At 36.3% G+C, this 22230-nt stretch overlaps 1 protein-coding gene across 1 annotated transcript in view; it reads right to left on the bottom strand.

Moving 5' to 3' along the window:
- The window catches only part of Prkacb (protein kinase cAMP-activated catalytic subunit beta), a 118256-nt gene extending 101134 nt beyond the window's left edge, over positions 1 to 17122 (bottom strand). Inside the window, exon 1 of the mRNA XM_076863647.1 lies at positions 16845 to 17122. Coding sequence (XP_076719762.1) covers positions 16845 to 16890 — 46 coding nt within the window. The 5' untranslated portion in view covers positions 16891 to 17122. The remainder of the gene's footprint in view (positions 1 to 16844) is intronic.
- Positions 17123 to 22230: the final 5108 nt, after the last annotated feature.

Genomic DNA, 22230 nt, shown 5'->3' on the forward strand with positions numbered 1-22230 from the left:
GCAATTCTAGTCAGGGCTCAAAAGACCAAAATAGTGATAGTAAGGAGGAGAGTAAAGGCCAGGTTTACAAAGTTTCAGATGGCAATGAAGATTCTACTGGGAATTAGATCAGAAGCTACATGTGTTACATTCTGGCAAAGAACTTGTCTATATTTTGTCCACGCCCTGATACTGTGTGATGATGGACAAATAAATCTGAATGGAGAAAATTTCAATGCAGCATAGCACAACATTGTTTTAGCACAGGCAGTGGCATGGGTACTGCTAGCTACCCTGAGCTAGATTTACAGTAAGAATCAGGAGCAAAAACCAGACCAGAAAGATTTGAAAAACCTTACAGTTTGGCCAGAAAAGGAGTTATGTTTAAAGTGGCAGGCAATGAGGGTGTGGTTGCTAAAGAGAGTAGCACTATTCAAAAGAAGATGAGTACTGTGCAACAGGACAATAGGAAAGATGCCTTCAGGGCATCTCAGGAATCAGCATCCATCACAGGCTCAAAGACTTTTTCAGAAGAGTCTCAGGGCACTGTGCTTGCACCAAGCTGTATAGGGAACTGTTTCCCTGTGTTCAACCTTCCAGGCACTCAGAGGCCCCTATAACCATGATTCAAGTGAGCCTTAGGCCAACAGTATTCCTTGGCATGTCCATGTGATGTTAATTTCCTCCAAATGCAGAATGCAAGAAATATGGCATCATGGAAGCTTCCACCAAGATTTCAAAGAAGGCCTGGGAAGGCAGGCAGTGGTAGGGTCAGAGTCCCTGCAAGCACCTCCTGACAGGATGATGAATAGTAAAGTTGTGAGACTGAAGTTGAAGCTACACTGGAGACCTCAGGAAGTTAGAGATGCCATGAATGTGAAAAATCTATGAAGCAAAGCTACAGGTAGCAAGAAAGAGAGAGGCCATGTAGCTATAGACAGCAAAGCTATGGGGACAGAGGTACCCAATCCCTTTGAAGTTCAGATCATGCCACCATGTGCTCTAGATACTGGATGAAGAACTTCAGGATTTAGTGTTTTCCAGGCTAGGATTTTTATCTCACTTTGGTCAGATCCTTCCTTTCCACGACCCTATTCCTTACCTTTGGAATGGGAATGTTTACCCTATGTCATTGATCTTGGAAGTAGGTAACTTTCTTTTTGATTTTTATAGGGGCTCATATCTAATATGAGTTTGACTTGAGTCTCAGAGGCAACTTTGGACTTGAACTTTTCACCAATGCTAGAACAGTTAAGACTCTAGGGTCTCTTGGAGAAAGACTAAATACATGTCACACTGAGATAGAGTCATCTCTATCTCACTGGCCTTTGGAGGCCAGTGGCAGTATATTATGGTTTGGATCTTAAATGTTCCCAAAGGCCCAAATGCTAAAGACTTTGTTGCCAGCCTATGGCACTATTGGGAAGTGGCAGAACCATTAGGAAAGAAAGTAGGTAGAACTTTTCTACTGGAAAGAAGTAATTGGGGACATGATCTTGAAGGAGATATTAGGACCTTGACCCCTTCCTCTCTTCTTCTTTGCTTCACAGCTGTCATGAGGTAAGCAGCTTTGCTCTACCACATGCTCCCTGCTGTGATGTTCCACTTTACTACATGCTCAAAGCAACAGAGTTAGTCAACCATGGACTGAAACTGGGGACCAAAATAAACCTCCCACCTTAAATGTTGGTTTATTCAGGTATTTTTTCACAGCAACAGAAATCTAACTAATAATTATTAAACAGTATCAACGAAAAAAACTGTTAAAGTGAAAAAGACAAGCAATGAAACAAGAGAAGATATTTGCAAAACATACTTCTAGGAAAAGAACCGGTAACCATAATAAAGAACTTTAAAAAAATGTTTTTAAAGATAATAATACCCAAAAAGAGGGGAGAAGGATAATTGAAAGAGCATTTTCTTAAAATGGCCAATGCAGATATGAAAAGTAATCAACACTATTAATCATCAATGATATGCAAATTAAAATTATAAGCATATTCACAAGAATATATAACAATTAGAAATATGAAAAACACCAAGTTTGGGAAAGATATGGGATAACAAAAACCCTGAGGCACTGCTGGTAGGAGATAGGTTCAACCACTCTGAAAATTTATTAGGCCGTATTTATCAGTCACATACTGTATAACTCATAAATCCAGCCATCACTTAAATTTCAACTTCAATGTCTATTTTTCTATGTGTACCCACACACATACACACATACATGCTTATACATATATATGTATTATGTGTGTATATGTGCGTGTATATACATATAACATATATTCAAATATATATTCATCAAAGCACATATATATTCACCAAAAATCATGTACAAGAGTAGTCACAGAATTATTCAGAAGACATTCAACCTGGAAACAACCCAAATAATTTCCATCAACAAAAGAATAACAACAACAACAACAAAAAAAAAAAACATTTTGTTATCCTTATATAATGGAAATTAATGAACTACTGCTAACACAAATACATAGATAAATGTCAAAAATATGTTGAGTGAAAGAAGCAGACACAAGGAATACATGATGTGATATTCTATCTCTTTCATCTAATAATAATTGGGATAGAACTTTTGGGGTATCAGTAATATTTCATTTCTTATATATATTTTACATGGGTGTTCACTTTATCAAATCCATTGATCTAATAAATTAGGATCTTTAAATACTTTTCAATGTGTATTATATTTATAAAAATATTTTATTTAAAATATGACTAACATAGTCTCACAGTTCTACTTTACAAAATATTACAAAGTAGATCCCCACAAAAAAGCATTAAAGCTTCCTTGTGCCCATTCTTGTCCACAGACCCATGGTTGTTGTCATAGACATCATTGGGGAAAATGTCTGGAGAATCTTTGGATCACTGATGCCTTTGAGTTCTGTTAAGACTGAAGATTAAAAAGTCATTCAATGTTTGTTTCCCATGCTAAAAGTGTATGAGTAATAGAAGATATTAAACCCAACCATAAATAAAACCAAGAATCTGTTAGGTTAAGAAAAGCTAAAGGTATTTTAAGGTAAGTCCCTATTTCTTAAACTGGATTATGCTTATAACACAGTTTGGCATTTTTTATGTTGCTACATGCTTAATACAATTTCATGTTCAATACTTCCGTATTAATAGGGAGACCACAATTTTCAAACAAGTAGCATTCTAAAAGGTGAGCTGTATTAAATTTAGGTTAAATCCTGGGCATGTTGATTATAAATAGACACAGTATAAATAGAAAAGAAAAAAGAACATTCCCCTCTTTTCCCCTTGGTCTCATGTTTTACCTAAAACAATAAAATCACCTGTGTGGCCACCAAAGTCAACTGATTGAACCACAGCACAGGCCAGTTCACACTAGATGAAAGATGAAAAATGGAAAGAGAAAATAGGGTGAAACAAAAGAACTGAAAGCTAAGGAAAAATGGGTGCATGTTTTCAAAATGAATGAAAAGTCAGATTGAATTTAAAGAGAAGAATACCCATTAACTTATGAAACAGGAGAGAAAAAATTCCAAAGCAACCATGGAGGAATTTAGCTTTCCAGAGAAAAATATACAAAGTGGTAGTTTAACAAACTAGTCTAAAATGTCCTCTATTTCCCTCCATCAATGGGTTTAATCTACTTTACCTTCTTTTGAATATGGACTCATCTAAGTGAGTCACTTATGATGAATAGAACACAGCAGAAGTGACATTGCTTAACCCTGGAGGCTTGGTCATAATAAGTGATAGGCCTTCCTCTTGGCTTGCTCACTCTTCCATGAACTTAACCAACCTTGTACTAGGAGACCCAAGCCATGTCAGAGGTCATCCTGCAGAGAGTCTCAGCTAAGATTCAATCTAAAGCTAGAATCAAAAGGAGACATGTGCTGAACACAGTGGTATGCACCTGTAATGCCAGCAGCTCAGAGACTGAGGCAGGAGGATTTAGAGTTCAAAGCCAGCCTCAGCAACAGCAAGATGCTAAGCAACTCAGTTAGACCCTCCCTGTCTCTAAATAAAATACAAAAAAGGGCTGGGGATACAGCTCAGTGGTTGAGTACCCCTGAGTTCAATCCCTAGTATCCCCACCTTCAAAAAAAAAAAGGACACATGTAAATAAGCAAATCTTTAGGTGTCTCTAGTCCCTAGCCTTGAGCTGAGCTAGCTGATGTCAAATAGAATAGAAACAAGCTGTCTTTAATGAACTCTGTTCGAATTGCACTTTCATAAACAGCACTTTCATAAACAGATAAATGTGGTCATTGCTTTAAGCTACTAAATGTAGGAATGGAATTAATGATTCCTCTGATATAGCCAAATAAAAAATAAAGTTAAAATACAATAGGTGTGAATGAGATAAAGAAGCTGAAAGTGTTCCCATTTGATAGCTTTTATTTTCCACTGGACATCTGAGGCAAAATCATCATTAGAACAAGAGACAATAGAGAAGTCAGAGAAAAGAATGAAAATGAGATTTATGAATAGGAGACACAGTTGATCAGAGAATTGTGGTAGAATTGTCAAGTCATGTTGACAGTCCATTTGAGAATGATGACAGTGAATCCATGGTATCCATCACTGTGGCTTTCCCATCAGTGCTTAGTTTTTCAATAAAACACTAAGAGTGCAGATAGAGTTGCATTTATCAGAGTCGAATTTTTATCACACAGATATGATAAAACATAAATTCAGAGGGTTTGGGGGATCATATAATCTAAACTGTTTAAAAAGATAAATGAAGAAGTGACAGGTCAGATAGTTGATGAATAAATAAGAAGTTCTGATGAAGAATAATCATAAAGGAAATATTTTTAAGCAAACAAAAAGAAGACATTGTGACCAGAGAACGACATATTTATTCTTAGGCAATTAATGAATATGACAAGGTTCTTCATACAACTAGTTACCTGAAATAAAATATAGAGAGAGGTTTGGGAGGTCAGGAGCACAATCATTTTCTCCTAATCCAATATCTTCCTATATAACTGAAGTGAATCTCTACCCAATTAAAAGTGGCATAATTTTGATTTAAAAACATCAAATACACTATTATGTGCTAAAGAGAGGGAAAGAGGTATCCTCTTATCAAGTAATTGGTTATTATTCCCAAAGATTTAACACATTTCAGAGAAAGTTCCTCCAACTGGGGGTGGGAGGGATGGTGGTAATGAACATTTTTAAAATAAGGTTGAACTTTTTTCCATGTAATTATCTATGATGTTAGCTTCCCCCATGACATGAGCCAAGAACTGTCCTACATTCTAGGGATTAAAACACTAAACAAAATACTTTTTCTGACCCCATACATCATACTGTGTTGCGGAAGAAACAACTAAAAAAGCAATGTAGTATACAAGCTACAACTATAGATGTATATATGCCTAAAATAAATAGAAAGTAACTTTCTATTTCAGTCAGTTTCAGCCTATTTCAGAAATTCTGTACTTATTTTTATATAAACTCTAATGTCGCATTTTCATTCTATTATCAGTCTCAGGCACCTATGTATCACTGTATACTTTATCATAAGTATTTGTAAATATCTATCTGCCCATTTAAGGAAGAAATCAAGTCTTATTTTTACCTGTATCTATAGACTAGCACAGTTCCTGCAACAAAGTAGCACTTAATAAATACAAAGAATGACTGAAAGACTGATGAATTAATGAATGACTGACAAATAAATGAATATTTTCTCTATCATTCTGAGTTGAAGTAATGGCGCTCTTATGACTTTGAAACTACAGTCTAAAGTAGATTTCATATTCTCTCCCATTTTAACCTTTCATGATTCTACTTAACCAGGAAGCTGAGCTATGATTGGAGGATCTAAATTATCACATAGTTGGACCCTGTGAAAGAAACTGAAAAATATCAGTATTCAGCTGAGGTTATAGCTCAGTTGGTAGAGCACTTGCCTCATATGCACAAGGTCCTGGGTTCAATCCCCAGAGCAAAAAAAAAGAAAGAAAAGAAAAGAAATGTCAGTACTAACATGTTCTTATCCAAGTTTATGTCACATACAGCAATAACTTCCTAATGTTATATGGTGACCTATTTAAAAAGAATTCAGTATATTTGTTGATTGATTGTATTTCTTGTCCTCTGAAGTGTCTATTCAGTTCCTTTGACCAGTTATTGACTGGGTTGTTTGTGTTAGTGCTGATAAGTTTTTTGAGTTCTTTATATATCCTGGAAATTAACCCTCTATCTGAGATGCAGGTGGCAATGATTTTCTCTCATTCTGTAGGCCCTATCTTCACATTCTTAATTGTTTCCTGTGCTTGATTCCATTTGCTGATTCTTGATTTCACTTCTTGCACTTAAAGGGGTCTTGTTAAAAGAAGTCAGTCCTAAGCCAACATGATGTAGAGTTAAGCCCACTTTTTCTTCTGTTAGGTGCAGGGTCTCTGGTCTAATGCCTAGGTCCTTGGTCTACTTTGAGTTGAGTTTTGTGCAGGGTGAGAGTAGGAGTTTAACTTCATTTTGCTACATATGGATTTCCAGTTTTCCCAGCACCATTTGTTGAAGACGCTAGCTTTTCTCCAATCTATGTTTTTGGTGTCTTTGTCTAGTTCTAGATACCTGTATTTATGTGGGTTTATCTCTGTGTCTTCTATTCTGTACCATTGGTCTACATGTCTATTTTGGTGCCAATACCATGCTATTTTTGTTACTATAGCTCTTAGTATAATTTAAGGTCTGGTATTATGATGCCTCCTGCTTCACTTTTCTTGGTAAGGTTTGTTTTGGCTATTCTGATTCTCTCATTTTCCAGATTAATTTCATGACTGCTTTTTCTATTTCTATGAAGAACATCATTGGAATTTTAATAGGAATTGCATTACATCTGTATAGAGCTTTTGGTAGGATGGCCATTTTAACAATATTAATTCTGCCTATTCATGAACATGGGAGATCTTTCCATCTTCTGAGGTCTTTTTCAATTTCTTTCTTTTGTGTTCTGTAGGTTTCAATGTAGAGGCAAATATATGAAAAAGTGTTCAACATCTCTAGCACTTAAAGAAATGCAAATTTAAACTGCAATGAGACTTCATATCACTTCAGTCAGAATTGCAATTATCAAGAATACAAGTAATACATATTGGTGAGAATGTGGGGGAAAGGTACACTAATACATTGCTGGTGGTACTGCAAACTGGTGCAAACATTCTGGAAAGCAGTATGGAGATTCCTCAGAAAACCTGGAATGGAACCACCATTTGACCCAGTTATCCCACTCCTAGGTATACAGCAAAAAGCCTTAAAATCAGCATACTGCAGTCATGCAGCCCATTAATGTTTATTTAGCTCAAGTCACAATAGCTAAACTATGGAAACAGTCTAGGTGCCCTTCAACAGATGAATGAATAAAGATATATATACACACACATATGATGAAATATTACTCAGCCATAAAGAGAAATGAAATTATGGCATTTGCCAGTAAATGGATGGAACTGGAGAATATCATGCTAAGTGAAATAAGCCAATCCCTCAAAACCAAAGGGTGTTAACTCACAGTAAGGGTGGGTGGGGAGTGGAGGTAGGGAAGAATAGAAATACTTAGGATTAGACAAAGGAGAATGAAGGGAAGGGAGCAGGAATGGGAATAAGAAAGATAGTAGAACGAATCAGACATTACCTTCTTGTGTTCACATATAAATATACAACCAATGTAATTCCACATCGGGCATAACCAGAACAACAAGAAGTTGTACTCTGTGTATGTATGTCAAAATACATTCTACTGTCATATAGCTAAAAAGAATAATTTTTTTAAATGCGGTATAAAAAACTAAGTACTTACTGATACTAATTAAATATAATGACACAGTCTTTTTAATTTTTTGAGGACAAAGTCCAGACCTACTTTAGGAATATTGGTGATTATTTTGGCATTGTAGGGAGTCCAGATTAGGTATAAAACTTATAAAAAGAATAAAAACAAAAGAGCATTAAATTTTTCTAGATTTTCAAATGGTCAAAAATACTATCTGAAAAAAGAAAAACACTACCTGAATTTATAAGCACAGATGTTTTCACCTTTAGACATAAGTGATGACTAATCAGTAATATTTAATCTCTAAACCCAGTTTATATCAAGGTTTTACCATTAATTCCATTTTTTGCTTAAAAAAAGTTTTAAAAAATAATTCATGGGTTGTAGTGTTTCAGTTTAGGTGGATGATCCTAGATTTTCTCTGCCTATTCTACTTGATTTTATATACTTCAATTGTGCAGCCCTGATTTTTCCTGATAGAGGAGTTCTATTTTTTAAAGTCTACATCATATTACCGAACTTCCATTTTCCGACTTATTTGAGCCACCTGTGATCTAAACTGTCTCTGGTTTTACTACATGTAAATACGACCAAGTATATATACTATGCTAAGGGTTTTAAGAGTAGACCCTTATATGTTTTATTTCCAATACTCTTCCTTGATGGCCAACATTTAGATGGTTCCTTAACCTATAATAGAATATGAGAATATCCTCAGAGATCAGTATAGTAATTCATAAATTTCTTTGGTCGTAATTCAGATACTATCATTCTTTAAGTATGAATTAAGAATTTTCCCTCAAAATGTTGCCTTATTTTTATTTGCTCATATTGAGGTTCATTTATCACTTCTCTGCCCACACTATTTTTTTATTATTATTTAAAGGAGAGAGAGAAAGAGAGAGAGAGAGAGAGAGAGAGAGAGAGAGAGAGAGAATCTTTTTTTTTTATTTTTGTAGATGACACAACACAATGCCTTTTTATTTTTTTATGTGGTGCTGAGAATTGAACCTGGGTCCCGCCTGTGCTAGGCGAGTGCTCCACTGCTGAGCCACAATCCCAGCCCCCACACAATTTTTAAGAGATTCTATAACTTATTTCCAAATCTTGCTGCCTTTCTTTTACTTTGCAGTACAGATACTACTACCATTGAGCTCCCCACCCTCAAGCCCTTTTTATTTTTAAATCTTGAGATGGTCTCACTACGTTGCTTAGGGTCTCACTAAGTTGCAGAGACTGGCCTGGAATTTGTGATGCTCCTGCTTTAGCCTCTCCAGTTACTGGGATTATAGGTGTGTGCCACCATGTACAGCTCTAGATCTTGTTACTTGTAAGCACATATTTTTTCTTCTAATAAATCAATGGGAACTATTAGATTATGAAGCTGAAAGAGATACATGTCATCATCTAATCCACCCTTTCAAATTTATACAACAGCTTAGAGACATTAAAACATCCAAGGGTTGAAAATACAGTTCAGTGGTAGAGCACTTGCCTCACATGCACAAGGCCTGGGTTCCACCCCTACACCATAAAATCAAACAAACAAAAAACATGTAAACAAACTGATGTACTAGAATGTATTAGAAAACAGAATTTAAGTTTTTCTTACTTTTGACTCATATTTTTTAAGATTAAATTACATCTGAATTTTTTTATCATCTATTTTAAAGAACTTGGGAAGGAAAACTAATAATTACTTAGCAAATAATATAGGTCAGTACCAACTTTACATGTGCTTTCCATTATTACAGCTCAGGTTGTATATTTATATAAACAATAAGGCTAAACTTTTAGCATTTATTCTTCTTCATTTATAGAGGTTATGCCAGCTGTAACCATTTCTCTAGTTTCTAAACATCTGGTATTGAAAAGAGGATTAAAACAAGGATGAAATGGAGAGAAGGCCCCTTGTCCATCCATGGTCATTTTCCACTCATGGCTGGGAGAACAAAAGAGAGCTCACATATACAACAATCAATAAGACATTATTTCTCAGAGATGCCATGGCATCCTGAACTCAGTTTGTCCTTCCCCTGGCAAAATCCATTCTGCCCTGAATTCATTTCCTCACTCTTGCTGAAATCACAACCCATTCCACCAAGATATGAAAGCTAAAAACTTAAGGAAAATTCTTTTTTTTTTTTCCTTCAACTCCTCATACAGGTAAACTGTAGTCTGCTCCATTCTCCCTTTTCTTCATTCCTCATATGGGTAAAACATAAGCTGCTAATTTTTATTTTCCAAATTTCTCCCAATTCAGATCTTGAAAGGAGATTCCTGATACTACCATCTGAGTTTGGGCTCTCAAAGTCCCTCATCCAAATTACTAGAGAAGTCTTCTTGCCTCCTGTTGTAGTCAGCTATTTTGCTACTGTAACTAAAGGATCCAACCAGAACAACTGTAAAGGAGGAAAGGTTTATTTAGGGGCTCAATCCATAAACAGCCAGCTTTATTCCTCAGGACACCAGGTGAGGCAGAACAACATGGCGGAAGAATCTGGCAGAGGAAAGCAGCTCACATGTGATCAGAAAGCAGAGAGCACTTGCCAGATTTAAAAATATACCCCAAAGCTATGCCCCCAACTCCCACCTCCTCCAGCCACACCCTACCACTTCACTTACCACTTAGTTAGTCCCTATCAGGGGATTAATTCAGTGATTGGGTTTAAGACTCTCACAACCCAATCATCTCTCCTCTGAACCTTCTTACATTGTCTCACACGTGAGCTTTTGGGGGACACCTCACATCCAGATCATAACACCCCAACTCCATTTACTCCATCATGATTCTTCTTCACACTGCCAGCAAAAAAAAAATCTCTTTTAAAACCTAGTTTGGGGGCTGGGGATGTGGCTCAAGCGGTAGCATGCTCGCCTGGCATGCCTGTGGCCCAGGGTTCGATCCTCAGCACCACATACAAACAAAGATGTTGTGTCCGCCGAAAACTAAAAAATAAATAAATATTAAAATTTTCTCTCTCTCTCTCTCTCTCTCTCTCTCTCTCTCTCTCTCTCTCTCCCTCTCTCCCTCTCTCCCTCTCAACAACAACAACAACAAAAAAAAAAACACCCAAGTTTTATTATGTCTCTCCCTGACTTCAAAGTCTGTAATAGCTCTATGGTAACTACAGGATAAAATTCAAACTTTCCATTATGTGCCTCTCTGTTTCTTCAGTATCATTTTTCAATTTACAATCTCTCTTTTTTCTACCATCAATCCCATACTATGCAATTTAATCACATTGGAAAACGTCCTTTGTGAAATTATGCCATGAAGGAAGTTATGCCAGATGTTAACTGCTTCTCTAGTTGCCAAACATCTAGCACTGAAAAGAGGAATAAAATGAGGATGAAATGTAGAGAAGACTGGGGGGAAAACAGGCTGTTTCACTCCTCTGAATCTCTGTGCTCCCTGTACTCATTATACCTTTCTTCCAATAATTCTGCTGGTGAACATTTTCCATGTTCAAGCTCAACTCTGGGATCTTTTCTTTGCAGTCCTTTTTGAAGATCATCCTCTTTATCCCAGTGGAATTGGGCCTTCTTTCTGTTGGTTCCCACACTGAACTTGTATGCAATCATCTGTTGTCTCTCCCTTCCTTCACTCCTTTCTGGAAGGGAAAGACATGCTGGAACAGGTATTGTGTCCTAGTCAATCTTTTTCCTACAGTCCTGCATAGTTTGTCACATTTTAGCTCAATTATGTGTGCTGAATTAATGAATGAATAAAGCAACAAAGAACTATATCAGATACTCTAGAAGGAATATTTTTTAAAGATTACATATTAAAAATATTACTACCTATGTATTTTTACCTCCCATAAATTCTACATTTTCCCATTTATCATTTTTCATTAAAATTTTAAGATTTAATCATCTGAGATTTGATCACATATGTATACTACCATTTATTAACATTTACATACAAAATTTCAAATACTGTATTAATTGTCTTATTTATTCATTTATGGAATATCAAAATGAATTATGGTTAATTCTTAGTTGTTAGGATCTTAATAACTATCCTGGCTTACCTAGGATTTTCTCAAGTGCTACTTCTGCCATTCAACCATGGCTTACTCTTTAAGCTGGCTTTCATGTCTCTTCATTATCCTGCAACCAACAATAAAAAACAACTATCTGTCTATATCCTAACTAGAGGACCCTGAGTAAAGAATAGGAAAAATGGTTCCTGAATACAAGATAATTTTATATAGCAAAAAAATCTATACAAAGAGAATTATAGAATAATAAAAGAAGATGAGATCATATGTTTTTATCATCACGGATGCATAACTTTTAACTTTCTCTTTTTGCTTTTTTAACTCAAGGAAGACTTTTTGCCAGTATACTGAATTAAAACAATATCTGCTACTGATTATACTTAAAAAGCAAGCTTGAAACAATAAAATATCAGAAAAAGGAAAGAAAAAAAGCAAGCTTGATAAATAGAAAGTTCAAAGACATACGAGATCCCTAAATTTGTTCCTAACCAACATTTAATTCTACAAAAAAGTTTTCAATACAAGTATGTTCACTGAGATCCACTGTTAAAAAGTACAAAATTGTAATTCTAGCATAGCACCCCCAAAGAATTTAACTTTGTAGTTAATTTTATAAATTATTTATATACAGATTACTAAACTATAATAATTTGTTCACTAAGTCTATAAATACTTATTTGGAAGAAATGCTGAGGAAATAAGTTATAAGAAAAATAAAATCCAGAATTTTTTCTACACATACTTGTGTGGTCCAAATTACCAAGATTACAGAAAGACTATGTTCTAAATCTGTGTTTTCCAACATACCAAACACTAAATCATGTTAAGTTAAAATTCATTCCTTCAGTGGCACTAGTCATGTTGCAAGTGCTCAATAGCCTCATGTGGTTAGCCATTAATACACGTTACTACAAAGGTGGGGAATATTCCATCATCACAAAAAGTTGAACTGGACAGCATTATTCTAAACCATGGTAAAATGCAATATTTTTAAATATTTTAAATGTTGATACAAAGAGCCAAATGGGGTGGTGCTCACTTATAATCCCAGCAACTTGGGAGGCTAAGGCAGGAAAATGGGAAGTTTGAGTCCAGCCTCCACAATTAAGGGAGACTTTGTCTCAAAATAAAAAGGAGATATAGCTAAGTAGTAAAGTACCTTTGGGTTCAATCCCCAGTGCTGGAAAAAAAAAAAAAAGGGCAATACAAATTCAAATAATAATTTTTGGGCTGGCTGTTTAACAGGAAGGGAAGGCATACATTTTCAAATAAGAAAAAAACAAACATCAATGGGAATAAGGTCTTTAATTATATAAATAATTTACATAATTAATTTGAAATTGTACCATATTTAATTAAAAGACTTTCAAGGTAATTTAATCCATCAACCTTGTTTTTATAGCTGATAACAATCCAGAAAATAGCACAGGAAAAAAATAATCTTTTTCATTTAGTTGATATATCCAAATAAAGTCATTATTGAAAGAAACCAAAATGTGCTATAATTGATAATAAATTGGAACAAAGTCTAAAGTGACTTAGAATTTGCTTTTCCGTTGGATACACTGCTTGTTGAACAAAGGAGTTAGGATTTCAGGTTCTGGAGTTAAGGTGCCTAAGTTGAATCATGCTTCTTGACTTACTAGGTGTAAAATCTTAAATAAATCACTTAAGTTCTTTGAGTCTCCATTTCCTTTCTGTAAAAGGAGAAAGAAATTATCTACTTCACAAGGTTGGAAAGATCAAGTAGAATCATGCATACAAAGCACTTGGAAAACCGGGTACATATGGGTCCTCAAAAAACATTAATTATTAAGAAACTTGCATTTTTGTTGAACCTAATCTATTGATGACTTTAATTTCCATTCACCTTCAAGTTCTTAAGAACAAAAGAGTCTCTGGAAAATATTCAAGATATATAATCACTAGACTAAAGGGTGGCCTTATAACTTGGCAATCATGGGAGAATCCACATTCAAATCTTTAACAAACACTTTTCTTCCTTTGGTGTCAAAGCCTTTACTGTGAGTGTGTAATGCAAAGATCCACAGGTAGCCTGTAAATGTAATATTTTTTTTTAAAGAAAATAAACAAAAACCTGTCCGGAGTTTAAAAAAAAAAAAAAAAGTGGCATTTGCTTTCTATGTTGGTGATTATGGTGAGTAAAAGGTAGGAGACTTATTGAATAAAATAATCTTAAATGATAACAGTTAAAACATCTAAGAGAATTGTACATTATATTTCTAAAGGTTTACGCTTCTGTATATTGGCTGCTCTTTAAATAACTATGTTCAATTTAAAAAACACTTACTTTCAAGAGTATTTTTTAAAAATACATAGAACAATAGGTAAGCAATGATTAAGAACAGTTCTTTCATTAAATTTTGAGACACATCAATACAATTTCCTAGTTTACCACAGCAGAACAACAGGTACCCAAATTAATGCCATTTCAGAAACTAGACATGAGAATGAAATCTCCCTGGCTTACAGATCTTCCCCAGAAAATATCTATTTTATGAGTTAGAGGGACGGGCTTTGATAAAGTACAATAAACCAAAACCCTTCTCAAATATCTTTAGGCCTAATTTCATTCTTCAGGAGTATTTTTAGAACCAAATTCTAGAATCACCTGCCTGTGTGAGGCCTGGCCTTAAGCAAACCTCAACTTTTAAGCAACTTGATAATTTTCAATCAGTTCTTCACATCAAATACTCTCTTATCAGCAATTTTCAGTGCTCTAACTTCACTTCATAATGTTAGCATTTACATTTTGACTTTCAGTTAACTGTTACATTTACATCTTTTCTCTCATAAGAGATAGTAAAATGTTTAAACTTTATTTATAAGGTCCCCATTAAAACTAAAATACAAGGTAAACATTTGCAAAGTACATGTATTCATTGATTGTTGAATAATGAAAAGAGTCAAGGCATCAGATCTATTCCTTACTCTGTTATTATCAGTAGTATGATCTCAACCCCAGGTTGTTCAAAAGTCAGGTTCTCTGGCTTTGAAATGAATGATTGCACAGGCTGATCTCTAGGATCACTTATATTTCTAAAAGTTTATTCTATGTATCAAAGGAAGTTTAATAACTACATTCAGCTTTTGAAAACAAATTTTCAAGAGTAATTCTTTTTAAAAATACAAAGAACAATTAGGTATGTAATGAGGAGTTAACTTTCATTAAGTTTTAAAACATAATACAATTTCTTTGTTCACTAAAGTAGAACAGTAACACATACCTGATAACATCGCTCTACATGAAACTACAAACATTGATCAATACATGTGATATTTCAAATAACTCTTCTTGGAGACATCATCAACTAACCTCTTTTGTCACAACTTTTTTTCAAATTATTATAATGACCTTCAGTTTCCATAAATAAACTTACACGAAAAGCTAGCTAACATACCTAATGGCTGCCACTAACACTTAAAACTTTGGAAATAATTATTAATAGAAATAATTAAAATATGTTTAAATAAATATTTAAAGTTTCCATTCTGTTTTCTACAAATAGTTCAAGATTATGTCACAGATAGAAGTTTCAAATTAACACTCTCAGGGGGGAAACTGGTTTGGTAATATAACAACAAATGTATAAAACACAAACGAGTATACTATCATTATTAAAAATATAAACACTGTATTGACTCTTGCTAATAAAAATCAGTGATATGATTCAATTACCAAGCACACTTTTGACACAAAATAAGGACAGTTAAATCTTTAACGGAATTTAAAATTAACAGAGAAATGACAATTTGTAAGGTACAAGTAATTCTTCATACTTTCCAAATTCTTTACACTTTTATATAGTTGGTTACTACATTTGTGTAATTCAAGAAAATAATGAGTTCTACACTGACTATGTAAGCTTTACATATTGCATAGTAAAATGGTCACTAATAGTTTGGTAGTTCTGAAACTTTTCTCGAGCTCCCGAAATTTACCACCAAAACCTTATTGAAACAAACCCTATAATCTCATCTCATTAATCATATTAAACAAAATGAATGACTAAACCCTTCTACTTTATTTGTACAGAAAAAAAGCTATTATCTTCAAGCCAAATTATAAAATTAGTCCAATTCTTCTCTTACAAACATAGAAACATTAAAAGATATTTACATGAACTTGATTGAATAAATTACCAGGTTCATTTTAAGTGCTGAGATATCAATTAACTCCTGGTGATATAACAAACAGCAAAAAAAACTATTATTTAGTCCTTCTGAATTATAACATCTAATATGAATCTTACATTTTTCTTTCACAACCATTCTGCTATGTGTGTTTATATATAATCCTGATAGCCATACAGAAATTCCATATCCATGACTTCCCCCCCATTTGGTGTAGTGTTGAACGCCCGCGCTTTCAGCTCTCAGAAGACATCAACTGTGTTCTGGAAGCACTTCAACTCCAAAAGACCTTTAAGTTTTACAGGCATCGTAGTAGATTCTCAGACGTCTAAAGAAAAGGCAAACCTGCCTTGCTTTTTTCTCTAATGGATAAAGTTGCTCTTTGGTTTTATGTTTTCCATTTCTAATTTGAAGAGACAAATATCTCTGGACTCAGGATATCCTTACCTGCCGAGCCGCACGCGCAGCCCTCACCTTGTTTAAGATGGGGCTGGACCCAGTGATGGAGGGAAAAGAGCCAACTCTACCCACAGCACTACCTGTGGCTCACTAGGACGGGGTCGGGATGTTGTAGGGGACCTAGGGGCGCGAAGACACAAGGGACTTCTTTCCCCGGACCATATTTGGGGAAGTGCTGAGTTTGTGTGCGGTCCTCCTGGCTCCAGGGAGAAAGGGAACCTCGGGGACCACGGTGCCCCTGGCTCCCTCCATCCGGCCCTTGGCGCACTGCCCGCTCCCCGGAGCTGGGGGAGGAGGCGGAGGAGGAAGGCGGCCAGTCCCCGAGGCCCCCTGGGAGGGCTCCCAGCGGCCGCTGCTAGGCCCGGGCCGTGCGCGCGGCCTTGGGGGCTACGACCCGGGGGTGCTCGGTGCCCGGCGACGGCCCCCACCGCGGGAACCCAAACCCATCGACTCACCGCTTTCCACCTCGCTGCCTTTCTTGGCGGTCGCCGCGTTCCCCATGATTGGGGCGATGGCAAGAAGGGGTCAGGGAGGGGAAGAGGGGCTGGGGCCGCCCCGCCGCTCCACAGACCGAGGCAACTCCCGCTTCTGCACCCGTCAGAGCGATGAATGCGCCGGTCGGTGGGGCCCGGAGTCCAGGCGGGCAGAAAACGGCCGGATCTGAGGAAAGGGCTTCAGCGAACTCCCAGGCAACAGCGGTGGCAGCCGTAGTAGTGGCGGCGGTGGTGGCGGTGGCGGTGGCGGCGGCAGCAGCGGCGAGCAGACACTCCCCCTTTCCCGGCCCGCCCTCCCGGCGCGCCCCCAGCAGCCGCGCTCCCGGGGCTCAGCATTGGCCCCAGTAGGTCTCCGCGGGCGCGCGCGCGCCGGAAGTGACGCGAACCCGGGACCCCGGGGGCGGGCTGTGGACCCCAGCGGTGCCGGGCGGAGGCGGTGTGGGGCAGGTCTCTAGGCTTTGGTTGCTGTAGCTGGCTCTCGGGCCCGTGCCCCGAGGGGAGGGAGGCGGCTTGGAAACCGTTAGCTTAGAAAACGCAGATTCCCCCTTCAGCTTGGCGCTCATTTGCTCATTTGTTTAGAGGAGCCGCGGGTGATCGTGCAGGGATGCAGTTTGCTTACGTTGTGCCCCGAGTCTCGGAGGCTCCCCACTCAAAGACACACGCACAGCCCTGGGCCAGAGAAGAACCTCTCTATCGGGCAGGAGAACACACGCAGGGCAGAAACCTCGGATCCTTCTGACCCTACTGTCAGCATCAGTCTTTGGGAAATGCTTGGTCTTTAATCATGGCTGTGAATGGAGCTTCCCTTTCTCTTCCACCAGTAGGTACTCACTAAAGCCACCACGTTGTTGTTCTGGTTCTTGGGCTTCAGTCACAATTTCTCAGATGCATTGAGTGCGATGGTCACTGGCCATGGCCTTACTTGATTGCTTTCAGAGATTTTGTCAGATTTCCCAGGAGAGACAAAGGAAAACATTATTATTTTTGCATAATTTCTGTTGCTGTACATCATCAGATTTAGCAACCTTTGGTGTAGATTGCAAAACAAATATATTCCCAACCATACTTGAGTTTTTATTAATATACATCTTAGAGCGCTTGAATTTGCTATAAGCTCTATTCGGTCATTTATGTAGCCTTATAGTAAATTTTTCTATATCCCTTGAAACTTTGCTCTGTGAGCATGTATTCCAAATTTAGAGTAGAAAAATTAACTTCTGGAGGATCCAAGGTCACACACGTTTATTTTGTGTCTTCAGAACACCAAGCCCCGTAGGTATTTATTGGGTACAGATTGACTTGAAGTAAGTGGAGGAAATTTTTCAGAATTTAAAAAAAAAAAAAAAATCATTACTAATAAAACAGAATGGTAACTGTAGAAACTTTTCTCAGTAATTTCTTCCTGCTATCTCTTTTTGTCAATTCCATTAAATTAATAAATATTTATATCATGTAAACAATATTCCAAGTATTATGATGCTAAGAACCCTATGAGATTTATAGTATTACTATCATTGTTTAACTTATGAGCAAATTGAGGCACAGAAAAGTAACTTGCTACAGGTTGCGCAGCTATTTTTCAAGAGAGGCAGGATTTGAACAGAAGCAATTAAAGACATGCCACCTCAAAATATGCCAGATTGGTATATTATATTAAGTTAAAATCGTTTGAGCAACTATAAATTTAGAAAGGGCCACCTGGCCTTTTACTACATACAGCAAGTCACATTCTTTTTGGAGGTATGTTCTTCACATACCAAGGCTGGAAAGTAGCCTCGGGTACCAGACACTGATAATTGAAGCTGCAATGAACCTGAATAAACAAACTCTTTGACCTAACCCTTATCTTCTACTAGCTTCTTGTTTTAGTCTGCTGTTTTGCTGCTGTGACCAAAAGACCTGATCAGAACAATATACAGGAGGAAAGTTTATTTGGGACTTAATGGTTTCAGAGGCCTCAATTCTGTCTCAGTCCATAGACAGCCAATTCCATTGCTCTGTGCCAGAGGTGAAGCAGAACATCAAGGCAGAATGGGGTGACAGAGGAAAGCAGCCCAGGACATGACAATCAGGAAACAAAGAGAGTACTTCTCTCACCAGGGACAAAATATGTACCCCAAAGGCACAGCCCCAATGACCCACCTCCAGCCACACCTCACCTGCCTACAGTTACCACTCAGTTAATCTCTATTAGCAGATTAGTGCACTGAGTAGGTTAAGGCTCTCATAATCCAATCATTTTGCCTTTAAAGATTATTACATTGTTTCACATTTGAGCCTCTCTGGGATGTAACACTTTTACATTCCCTACATCTATCTCTTAGTAAAGTCCCTAGAATTTTTTGCCTTTGTTCTGTCCTTCCTTCACAAAGTTGTTGTAGTTTATCTAAAAAGTCCAAAAACATCATGATTTAGTCATTTCTTCAGACTTCGTTGTTTGGGGAAGATCCCATATGCATGTAAAATGAATACAACTTTTATGCTTTTCTTATGTTAATTAGCTCTTGCATTTATTAATTGAGTTCCCAGATCCAGCCGAAAAATCCACATAAGAAATTAAATAGATTACAGAGGATTTCTCTATAGGATCTAGGCAGATTTTTGCCATAAGGTTGATCAGACAGCTTTAGATGTAGTGATAAATTACATTCCCTCCATCTGAAATCCTATTGACTTGAAAAGATAGATGAACAAGTTTACTACCTGAGGATATTCTATATTGATCTAGTATCACAGTTTACTGAATTATTTAATGTATTTATATCCATTGAATCTAAACAAAGTAAAACAATAATAGGAAAGCAATGATTTGAACTAAATGATGTGAGATTTTTGTCTCAACATGCAATAGTGTCATTTCTTTCTAAACACATTTTTGTCTCAGCATGCAATAGTGCCATGTCTTTCTAATAATATTAACCTTTGCATATGTGATATTCTGCCCTACATATGTAAAAAGTTTAATAAGTAGCAACAACCAGCTCTATACCAAATTTTTATTTATTCTGCCCTAGAAAGAATCTTTCTAGAACTTAGAATACTCATACTATCCTCACTGGGATGGGTTTCAAATGTAAGCCTAATAAAAGAGTGTTGTATGCTTAATTTGTCACTTTCCTTAGCATTATTTTGAACTCTAGGTCTCTAATAAGAGAGCAGCCATCTGTTTAGTAAATCATTAATTTGCAAAGGAGATGTTTGATAGCTCTTAAGAACTTAGGTACAGCATAACCATATCCTAGAAAATTCATAAATAAAGCCAAAAAATCAGCCTTGTAAAATTATCTCCTTTTTCAATTTAACTTCATAATTGGATAAGGAAGTAAATTATTTGTTAATAATAGAGAAAATGATCAGCAATTTAAATTGCTTGCAAATTTTCTTTATACCATTATTTCTGTTTCTTAGTTTACATTGTTGTTCTGATTAAAGGAGATTATACTTTTAAAATATGGTTTAGTAAGTAGTTTTTGACTAGTTGACATTAGTAATCACTAACTTGTAATTACTAACTTATAATCACTAACTTGTAATTACTTGCCAGGTATATGCCTGTAATCCAGTGGCTGAGGAGGTTGAGGCAGGACAATCACAAGTTCAAAGCTAGCCTCAGCAACTTAGCGAGGCCATAAGCAACTCAACAAGACCTTGTCTATAAATAAAATACAAAAAAATGGTCTGGGAATGTGGCTCAGTAGTTAAGTGCTCCTGAGTTCAATCCTAGGAATGAAAGAAAGAGGGGGAGGGGGAGGGAGAAGAAAGGGAAGTGGGAGGGAGGTTGGGAGGGAGGGAAAAGCATTGGTGGAATTGATTGCTTATATAGCATCTAAAAGACTTGTTTCTTCTTTTCCACCTCTAAATTCTACAAGGGGCAGAAATTTCATTAATTGTCCAGTAGTTGTTCAGTGATTAGAGCTAGCATGGGACAGTTGCTCCATGGCCACTGATGTCTTTGCTATAGATAAACATTGAGAATAATATCTTGTAAGTATCAGTATCACAGTAAGAAGGGAGTTGTACAGAGAAAAGACTTTGAGTCAACCCCCATATAATATTTTTGTTAATCTGAGAACATGCAGCACTATGGAATAGAAAAAAAAATTGTACCAGTGGCAGCTTCTTTATAATTCATTATCTGTTTTCTAATACTTCATAAAAAACATTTTCACATGTCATTAATATATTTGATCCCCACAACAAAACCTTCAAAAGCAAAACATCTTATATAGATTAGTCCTGTTGTACAAATGAATAAAACAGAAGTTCAAAGGAATTAAGTAATTTGGCCAAGGTAATTCACATGGTAAATGACAGAGCATTAGGTGACATGCCATCACTTGGTAAGACAAAGATACTCTCAATCCTCTTTAAGATTAAATTATATTATCTCTATTTTACAGATGAGAAAACTAAGGTTTAGGAACTAAGAGCCTTGCCATCTTCTTCCTAGAGTTAGATCTTCACTTAGAAGTGAGAAAAGGAGGGAAAAAAATGAATCAATTGTTATTTATACTTATTTTCTAGTTTTAACTTACATTGCCAACTTCTTATATTGCCTACTTGATTTCATAGTACTTTAAAATAAAGCACCTTTGCTGGGCATGGTGGCACATGCCTGTAATGATAGAGGCTCAGGAGGCTGAGGCAGGAGGATCCCAAGTTCAAAGCCAGTCTCAACAACTTAGTAAAGCCCTAAGCAACTTGGTGAGACCTCTGTCAAATAAAAAGGGCTGAGGATGTGGCTCAGTTGTTAAGTACCCCTGAGTTCAATCCCTGAAATAAAAAAACAAATAAATGAAAAATAAAAATAAAACACCCTCAAATACGATATATAGAGAGAAATACTTGTTTTTACTTTACTAGGGCAGATACACTGAAATTGGCAATTCTTAGAAAATATGATCAAGCAATTTTGCTTTTATATTGTATTTTATACCAAATAAGTGCAAATGTGGGATTTATTAACCATTAAAAGATTATGAGTATTTTATTTGTTTATTAATAATACACCTAATCTAGTATTTCATTAATGAATAGTATATCCTAAATCAAATGATACCAAATTAAATATCAGGCAAAGAACAGAATGTTTCCAAAATGAAGAGGAAATGTCATAACTAATAAATGACAAATATGATAATTGTTCAAATCATTCTAATTCAGTACAAATTTTTTCTTGGTGAACATATTTTTAATCTCTTTGCTCAATTACTAATATTTTATCCAAGGCTTAGAATGTATCTTTTCCCATATTTCTTCACAGGTAAGGAGACTGAAAGAGTTGACTGTGATCTGTTAACATGCTCAAAGACAACAAAAGTGAGGGACTGTCAGAGTGGAAGTTCAG

Source organism: Callospermophilus lateralis, chromosome 7, assembly GCF_048772815.1.
Source record: "Callospermophilus lateralis isolate mCalLat2 chromosome 7, mCalLat2.hap1, whole genome shotgun sequence".
Taxonomy (NCBI): domain Eukaryota; kingdom Metazoa; phylum Chordata; class Mammalia; order Rodentia; family Sciuridae; genus Callospermophilus; species Callospermophilus lateralis.